The 10,000-nt window shown below is 40.0% G+C and overlaps 1 protein-coding gene across 7 annotated transcripts in view; it reads left to right on the forward strand.

The window, feature by feature from the left end:
- nalcn (sodium leak channel, non-selective) overlaps positions 1-10,000 on the forward strand; it is a 68,440-nt gene that overhangs the window by 1,466 nt on the left and 56,974 nt on the right. For 2 of the 7 annotated variants that reach the window (XR_011037666.1, XM_068328781.1), the window contains exons 2-7: positions 2,625-3,815; positions 3,940-4,122; positions 5,807-5,890; positions 5,969-6,108; positions 6,201-6,329; positions 9,311-9,462. Coding sequence is in view for 6 of the 7 variants with exons in the window: in XM_068328781.1 (XP_068184882.1) it covers positions 3,576-3,815; positions 3,940-4,122; positions 5,807-5,890; positions 5,969-6,108; positions 6,201-6,329; positions 9,311-9,462 (928 nt within the window). In the remaining variant the exon portion in view is untranslated. Of the gene's footprint in view, positions 1-2,142; positions 3,816-3,939; positions 4,123-5,806; positions 5,891-5,968; positions 6,109-6,200; positions 6,330-9,310; positions 9,463-10,000 lie in introns of those variants that run through there. The other 5 variants (XM_068328785.1, XM_068328782.1, XM_068328784.1 and 2 more) reach the window with 5 other exon arrangements.

Genomic DNA, 10,000 nt, shown 5'->3' on the forward strand with positions numbered 1-10,000 from the left:
CTAAAGTCACATTTTTTCACATCCCGTGAAGCGGTGATGTAATTGTCGGTGTCCGTCTGTCAGTCCACCAAATGTCTTCACAAGCGTTCAGATAGAAAGATGAAACAAAAAGCACGTTACTCAGGCAGCAAAGGGGATGAAGATGAGATGATGACCTTGAGAAAACTAGGTCAAGGTCAAATTTTAACTCATGTACTCATCACTGATTTTTGGTAGGCAGTCACGTGATATCATACGCGCATTCTATTGGCTGACGGCATCCAGAGGTGCGCTACGTTCCGTCAGCCTCGGACTACCGTGAGACACAAAAGTGTTTTAAACAGTCTATCAGAGTGTTTTAGAGGTGATACAGATAGAAGGTGGTTTAATATCAGTATGTGAGGGGGGGGTTCATTAACGTTTAAATTACCTTAAATAATAAGATAAATAGTTTGTCGTTATTTGCCAAATTCGTTAATCACATGTGGTTCCTGGAACGCATGAACCAGGAGGAACGAGGGGTCACTTTATACCTGTTTAGGTCCACGTCTCTGAAACCTGATGAGATATAATCACACAACAAAAAGCAACATTTTTAGGAAGCCAGAGGCACAAAAATGTGTAGGTCAGGCGTGTCGAGGGATGTTGCAGTCTCTAACTGCCTTGTTCTTCTTTGATTGTGAAAGGTGATTATTGGTACTTTTATTATTATTATTATTATTAATAATAATAATAATAATAATAATAATAATAATAATGATAATAATAAATTATTTGAATAAGCAATTATGTAAAATATTAATTTACAAACTTCAGAATGAAAATGGAGGATAACATGAACTGTCTCCTCTCTCCTCAGTAACTGTATCTCTGTTGTTAGCTTTGAAATGTTGTTATTATAAAACTTTAAAGCACAAATCTGAGCTCAGATTTTACAAATGCTGAAATGAAATGTGGTTGAGAATATCAGAGCTGCACCGATGTGCTGCCCACACTGACCACAGTTCCTTCTCTGGTGTAATGAAATACTGCAGCGTGCCCTCTCCAACAGTAAAACTTCAGACAAGAAAGTTCACTCCAACAAATACTCACACTTACAATTAATGTGTCCGGCGCTCCGTCCTGCCCATGAGGAACACGTCCTCTCCACAAAGAAAGTAATTGCAGTCTCTGCCACCTCTACTCCCACATAATAGCACTTAGGGCCTGTAATTTTGTTTTCACTCTTCCTCACATCTCCATCTGCATATGTTAAGTGTAGCAATTACTCTGGGAAATTGCTTCTAAGTACATGGGCTTTACAGGATGGACAGATTCTTTTCTTGGTAAGTGCATGAAATAAAACATGAGTAATCCCATTACATTGTTCTGTCTGAGTTCCCATTCTAACTGTTTTTTCACCACTTTGGGTTTTTTGTCAAAATGCAGTTAAAAGGATTTTAATCATCCAGGGCTAATACTTTAATTCATTTATGGAATTAAAGTACTGGAATTAAAGTATTATACTTCAAACCTATTTACTTTTGTTATTCACTACCTAATATTCTTTTTCAGCAGCGTGTCCGTTGTCAGCTGTCAGTCAGGAACGATCACACGTGGCTGAATTCATCACAAGTGTTAATGTATTAACTGTTTTTCTGCTTTTAAATTCAAGGTATCAGCATATCTTGTTAGTCTGAATTCCAGTTCAAGCAAGTAGTTAATACAACCAGGAGATTAGCACCAGGTTTTTTAAAAATTATTATTGATTGCTTCAAAACTTCCCAAAATGAACAAAAACATTGGTGATTTGAATATTTTGTTCAACTTTATCTTTTACTGTGATCCAGCCTCCACACCTGACACAGTTGTTTGATTCAGCATTTGTTCACCAAAACTACAAGTAGTCACGTTTGTCTGTAGCCCTCAGGCAGACGGTAGAAGTGTAGTGTCTGCTGACGTACCTGAGAGGTCTGCTTCAGTCCCGCCGCAATGGAATTAAGTTTATGGAGTCTTCACATCACTGTGGGGAAGAAACACAGTTTGAAATGGAATCATATTAGATATCTGTGTAATACCTGTTTTGAAACACGTAAATAATATAATATGAATATAATTTAACATGTAATATCACTATGATAATATGTGTAAGATGAATATAATTTGTAATTCTTTCAAGATAATGTTTTATACATCTTTGTACTTACTCATGTCTACACTTACTTTGCGACAATCTTGGTTTATCTAAGTTTATCTTAAATTGCATTAGTTTAGCTTGGCTTGGTTTAGTTAAATTAAGTTTATCCTCAGAGGTTATTGTGCTTTTTAGAAAGACATGCAGTAAAATGTGCTGAGACCACCCCAGATGTCACACAGCTGTCAGATATCTAACATTTACCTGTGTGCCCTCATACCAGACATGAGAATGTGTTTTATGTGAGTTGGGTGTATCACATTAATTACACTACTGTGTTGTGAACTGCATTAATTACACTACTGTGTTGTGAACTGCATTAATTACACTACTGTGTTGTGAACTGCATTAATTACACTACTGTGTTGTGAACTGCATTAATTACACCACTGTGTTGCCCCTCGTGGCTCTGGTGTATATATTTTCTCACCACTGCTCTCATAACTTCTACGCTCACTGACTGCTGCCGCAGGACGTTTGGACCGTTGGACGTTCTCCTTTTTGCATCCCTAGTCTCTGTCTGGTTGGTCCCTCCACCCTCTGTGACCTGGGGATGAATGCACCAATGAGGAGCCTCACAGTGAGTCCCATGACCCTCCTCCACCCCATCCTCTTCTCCACGCCCCCCCGGTCACTCACTCACTCTCAGAGTGCGTCGCATATATGCCTTGATGTCAGACGTGGTGACACCTGTCTCCTGAGCGTACTGTAGCTGTGGTAGTGTACTGTTCACATGACCATGACGGTGACTAACTGTTGTGTGTTATTTACAGGGTATGCCTGATCGCATGTTATGTGCAGTGCTGGAGCAATTTCAGCTTTACTTTTCCCTTTGGTATGTGCGCTTTGTCTCCATTCAGAGTGTCATTTCTTGTGTTCTGATGTCCAAACATCTGCCCACACACACACAAGCACACACACAGTGACACAAACATGGACACACGCGGATAACACCAGCACACACTCCTCACACCGTTCAGTAGGTGGATCTACTGGTCCTGCGGTGTGTGTGTGTGTGTGTGTGTGTGTGTGTGTGTGTGTGTGTGTGTGATGAAGATCATGTGAGATCTTTTCATGGTAAGTTAACTGGAGCTGTTCCCGTGTGAAAACACTTGTTCCGTGTTCCATGTGTGCTGCGTTGTGTATCACAGTGGTCATTCAACAACGCCAAACGTTTAATTTAAAGTCCACATTCTGTTCTGGCAATTCAAGTCAGGGTAGTCGATCACGCTAAGTGACCAAAGGAGGACCTGAAGCCGAACGCTTCCTGTGTTTTGATCCCGAAGCCTTTATCAATACACATCATAATCAATGATATGTGTAAATATCAGCTAATGCAGCTTCACAGTTAGCAGACGGTATTTCTCCTGTCGGTTCCTCTGAATGAGGCCCACTGCATTGATTTCTTCAGATTATAATCCAGATGGTAGAAGCTGCCACTGCCCAGACTTGGATGCAGCCAGAGTGTTGCTGTTCCTCACATCTCTGTGGTCACGTGTGGTCCGTGTCCCCCCCCTGTCAGATCCACTCTCTGTATAGCACAGCAAGCCCCAGCATGCTGAAGAGGAAGCAGAGCTCCCGGGTGGAGGCCCAGCCAATGACGGACTTTGGCCCAGATGAGACCCTGACAGACAGCGCTGACATCTTCTGGATCAATAAACCGGTGCGTTTCCTGCCCGTCTTTGGGATAGCTGCAGCAAAACTTTTGATAAGTTCGATTTGCTGGACAGGAAACATGATAGGAACATATGAACATGCTGTTGCCCTCCTTCTCGCCCCCCCTGCAGTGGGTCCACTCTCTGCTGCGCGCCTGTGCCATCATCAGCGTCATCTCTGTGTGCATGAACACCCCCAAGACGTTCGAGCACTACCCCCCGCTGCAGTACGTGACCTTCACCCTGGACACGCTGCTCATGTTCCTCTACACCGCCGAGATGATCGCCAAGATGCACATCAGAGGGATCATCAAGGTAGCTGCTGATAGGGTGGCGTGGTCATGTGACACCCAAACCAGATTATTACACGATTATTGACGGCATCAACATGGGGAACTATTCTTAATCCAGTTCATTCATTTGATGGACACACTACTGGTCTGGATTAACAGGAACACACTGATGAATCAGCTGGTTGATGGTAATCAGAGGTCATGTTAAAGTGAAGCTCAGTGGTTGTACTGAGCTATAAGTTCAGATGAATCAACACAATGTAGGTGTGTGGTGGATGGATATAGATGGAAACAACCTGGACAAGGCAGCTGGCAGATGAAACGCCCATAATTACCCATAATTACTGCTCTAACATGTGTGGATAGTTTAATTGTCCAATCCAGGATGAGGAGCAGGAGAAGCTGGATTATCTGCTGCTGGAAAATAGTGCAAACGCTCCTTTCTTTTTAAAGCTCAGTTTTATAAAATGTAAAGTTTCTCTGTTGTTTTTATGTCTCTTTCTTTGATGCTGTCGAATATAAGTAAATATAAGGGGGGGGGGGGTAAACACATTGTGTGCTACATGTAACTGCTGGATCATTTTCTGGTACTTTGTGGCTACTAGAAGAGGTCCAGCTGGTGAAGATGTTCCTGTCTGTGAGACCAAACATGGTTTTAGTGAACTGACTGACTGACTGACTCTAAGTGGTTATTAATTGCCCATCTTTTCTGCCCCCGTGACATTTCAGTTTGTTCATATCCATTGACCTTTATGGTTCTTGTCTCTTCATGTTGGAAATGGGGCTGTTTAAATACCACACTCACTTAGAACAGACAGATGTGACTGAGCTGCTCCAGCACACAAAGGCTTTCTGTTTGGCTCTATGTGGGCGTTAAATAACGTTAAAGAGCAGCATTATTAAAGCCCTAAAACCACAACAGAACATCAAATGTCTGGAAAAATAAAGCCTTGGAAAAGGATTTTGTTCATTTTTTGTTTGGGTTTTGATCTGTATGTTTCTGTTTTTCTTTGTTTGACCAGATTGTAAAAAAAAAGTAAACTTGGCAGCAACAGAAATGTGGATAAGTTATTCCCTTAAATCCTGACATAGATTCAGGACATTGATTCCTCTGACGTAGAGGACAAATAGTTACCCCTGACAAACGTGTTGGTGTAGTTACAGTCTGTTCACATTTCAAACGCTGAAATGCTTCTTGTGGGTCCCAAAACTGTGCATCTTGTAATTGGTACCTTTATAATGCTTATTTTTACATTTTGAAGCACATTTCAGCTCATGATGGTGTGATCACTTCAGTCTGAACACAACAGGAAGCTTTGCTCTGTTTTCTTAAGGGAAAAGGATGTAGAATTAGACCCCCCCATACCAGTGGCCTCTGTGAACATAAATTTCTTTTACTTTCTCTTTCCATAATGTTTTGAGAATTATTATTATTATTATTATTATTATTATTGTTAGTATTATTATCATCATCACTGTTATTATTATCATTAATAATGGTAATAAAAATAATTTATAATAAGTTATAATAATTATTTATTATTATTATTAATAATAATATTTTTATTATATGATACTGAGAATTATCTATTGGAATCTATTATTTTCATGTCTGTTTATTGTTGTATTTTTTTACTTGCTCATTAACTGTTGGGTCTTTTTGTCCTGCTGTTGGTGCTTCCTGATGTTGACTTGTCTCTGGTCAGGGGGATAACTCCTATGTGAAGGACCGCTGGTGTGTGTTTGACGGGTTCATGGTGTTCTTCATTTGGGTGTCCCTGGTGCTACAGGTATGTTCCCTCAACATAAGGTAGATTATTCCTATTGGTGGGTTCTGCTTCCTGACAATCCGCCCATCTTTGTTCCAGGTGTTTGAAATAGCAGAGATTGTGGATCAGATGTCTCCGTGGGGGATGCTGAGAATCCCCCGAGCGCTCATCATGATCCGGGCCTTCAGGATTTACTTCCGCTTCGAGCTTCCTCGCTCACGCATCACTAATATTTTGAAGTAAGAAGCTGTCGTGAACGCTTCTCTTTACTACAGTCTGTACAGTTATTGAGTACCTCTGCAAGTTGAATTTCTTTTCTTCTGCTTTGTAGGAGGTCTGGAGAACAAATCTGGAGTGTCTCCATCTTTCTGCTGTTTTTTCTCCTGCTCTATGGAATTCTGGGAGTGCAGATGTTTGGAACGTTCAACCATCACTGTGTCACCAATGAAACACAGAAAGAGTAAGAACAGAAGCTAAAGAAATGCTGCATTGATTTCACAAATACATATTTCTGATGATATTATTTCTCTGTTTCACCAAAGCAGTTCTGAATCCTTTCTAGTGAAGCATCCTTACATTTCTGTGATGGCGGTTCTGTTTACAGCTAAATCTGAAGTCCAGGTTGTTCGCCCCACATTTCATCAGCCCACGACAACAAACTGTCTGCAGACTAGACAGTATGTTTACATTGACAATGGATTTTTTTGAAAAAATATTGTAATATACAGTATTTTATTTTTCCAAATGTAGGTAAAAGAGGTTTTATTAAAATGCTGGTTGAAGTGTTTTGTGAAAACTGATATTCCACCACATTGTGATACAGAAAAATGCGCAAGTAGACGTCTTAATTTGGCAGATTAGTACACTTTTTAGGTTTTATTAGCATTTTACAGGGTGATAATTTATGACCACATTAAATAAAGACATACTGTACTTCATGTATGACTTCAGCTTTTGAAAAATACAATTATGGTGTTGACTCAGATTATTGTGAATTCAGAAAAGAGATCTGCATCATCTCGATACTGTACATCAAGATATTGTAAATCATTTAAATATACTTTGTTATATAACTTATATAATATACTTTTTAAGTTTTGAAAATATTTTATATAATGAATATTTTTGTATAATAAAACACAAAGATTAGTGGAACAAAAAACAAATACCCTATCGCCCTCTGGCAAAATGATACCCCAAGCTCCAAATGATGTCATTCATTCAATTTAAACCCTCCAAATTTCTTCATGTTCAAAGAAAATGCGGAAAAATGATGTTCTATTTGTGCCCAGACTGAATCCTGCTTTAATTTAGGCCAATGAGCCTGTTTAGTCCGATCCGTCTGTCACTGAAGCCCCGTCCGTCTGATGCTGAAGAGTGATCATCTGTTGTGATCAGTTTAGTGGGTTCACATTAATCGATGTTCATGCACAACAGTCTGCTGTTTGGTTAAAGGTGTGCAGTGGTGGTTTTGATGTTGATCCACATGCATTTCATCTCCTTCGGCCTGGACTAAAACTAAAATACTTTGTGTTTGTTTTCCTGCTGACAGGAAAAGCTTGTGGGTGGACGACTCACATTTTTCTCTTTCTCATTCCTTCAGGAATTCAGTATATCCTGTATAATAATAATAATGATGATGATGATGATTACACCCTTCTTTAGTTTAGTTTAGTTTATTAGTTTAACACATTTTCAGTACGAGTACAAAAACTGCGCAAGGTGGGAACGAAGCCTTATTAGGCTAGTACAGAGTTCCACGCCACACCTGTTTAATCATATTTAATCATTTTCAAAATACAGTTGTAGTGTGAAGACTAGAATCCTGACTCTCCAGAGTTCCAGCTGTGGGGATCTATCGGTGATGGGGGACGATGTGGCAGAAAATACATTTATTGAACAGATTAATGAGACGTTTTGGATTGAAATGGTTGATGATGAAGATGATGATGATGATGATGATGATGATGATGATGATGATGATGGTGATCCTCTGATTCAGAGAACAACGGTCCTTGTGGGCAAAGGGTTGGAGGAATGTCATCTTCATTAAAGGAGAGGCTGCAGTAATTATAATAATTGGAAATTCACATTGTCGGACGTATTTTAAAGTGTTTTCTACTAATCGGTTAGCGTCTGTCTCGTTACTGATGTGTGCTGATGTGGTGATGCTTTGACCCCTGGTGTTTCAGGGGACACCCGGGTCTACAGCGGACACCTCAGTAACAGTCTTCTGTTAGTGGTGATGAAGGCTGGTGAGCAGCTGATTTGCTTGCTTGCTGTGCTGCATTCTCTAAATCCCTCACATATATATTTATATTCCATTAATGGGGTGTTGTGTAAAGTGTCACATGGAGACTGATGTGTGTAATCTCTCTGTCCTTGGCACAAAGTCAGAGCATCCAGCTTCTGACACAGGCGGGATTTGATGGAAATTGTGAAACTAGCTTAGGAGAGGATTTCTGCTGTGGGTTTTAGATGAAAACGGTTTTGTGTTTGTGAACAAAGATCTCTGGATGTTTCCTGCAGTGGACCTCATTGTCTTTTAACTGTTTAATGAACAGTTTTCACGGATCTGTACAGTAAAAAATGAGATCTTTTACCTGGATTCATTCAAAGCAGTATTCTGATTTGTTTTTTCATTAATATGAAAATTCATATTTTGAACAAATTTTATTATAATATTTAAGGAATCTTAAATCATTTAAATAGATTTATTGAAAATTAGCTTTCTGTCTTAGAGAAAGGGTATCGCCTATGTGATCCATCATGTGTTAAACTCACTGATTCTGTTGGTCATGCCAAAGATTTTTTGGTATTCCGGTCTTGTGGGACGAAGTTAATGATAGGTTAACACTGGAAATGAGATGAATACATGAACGTTATATTGTTTTCACCAGATCAGGAGCTCAATAAAACAAGTTATTCATTTCTTGTCACAAATATTTTATTTCACTCACCAAAATGATCACATTACTCCTGGATCCTTCATCTCCTCGTGTTCTTAAAGAAAATATTTCTTTTCTAAAACACAGCATTATTCATCCCAGTGTAATTAGCTCTATCAGGATTGATTACTGAGCCTCTGATTGGCCTTTGTGATGAGCAATAAATTATCTGCTCTGATCCTGTAGCCCTTAATAAACAGTTTAGATGAATGTCTGGGCAGCCAATTTGGAGGCATTAATTTTCATTAGCGACGTCGACCAGCTCCTGGAAAGAACACCTGTGGCAGTAGACGGGGGGGGGGGTGTACTCTGTGTATTTGTACACAGCAAATAAACCTGCTCATGTCACACGTGTGTATCTCACACTGTTAGCTTAAGCTCTGTCGTCACTTTTCTGTTTCAACCTGTTTTCTACCTGTATGATATGTTTTTTAAAGATGAACTTTACAATGTCATAGACTTTCTAAATGTTGTGTTCCCCTCATCTGTTCAGTGAAGTGACGTGGAACAGCTTGGCCATCCCAGACACCCATTGTTCCCCTGATGGGGAGGGCTACCAGTGTCCGTACGGCTTCAAGTGTGTTGACCTGGAGGAGCTGGGCCTCAGCCGGCAGGAGCTGGGCTACAGCGGCTTCAACGAACTGGGTAGGATTTACCGCCTGCTGCGTGTCTGCAGCCACTAACAGACACAGGAACTACCTGATAACCAGTAGGCATAACCAGTAGGCATAACCAGTAGACATAACCAGTAGACATAACCAGTAGACATAACCAGTAGACATAACCAGAAGTCATAACCAGTAGACATAACCGGTAGACATAACCAGTAGACATAACCAGTAGACATAACCAGTACACATAACCAGTAGACATAACCAGTACACATAACCAGTAGACATAACCAGTAGTCATAACCGGTAGACATAACCAGTAGACATAACCGGTAGACATAACCAGTAGACATAACCGGTAGTCATAACCGGTAGACATAACCGGTAGACATAACCAGTAGACATAACCAGTACACATAACCAGTACACATAACCAGTTCACATAACCAGTACACATAACCAGTAGACATAACCAGTAGTCATAACCAGTAGACATAACCAGTAGACATAACCGGTAGACATAACCAGTAGACATAACCAGTAGACATAACCAGTACACATAACCAGTACAC

This window comes from Antennarius striatus, chromosome 12, assembly GCF_040054535.1.
Source record: "Antennarius striatus isolate MH-2024 chromosome 12, ASM4005453v1, whole genome shotgun sequence".
Taxonomy (NCBI): Eukaryota; Metazoa; Chordata; class Actinopteri; order Lophiiformes; family Antennariidae; genus Antennarius; species Antennarius striatus.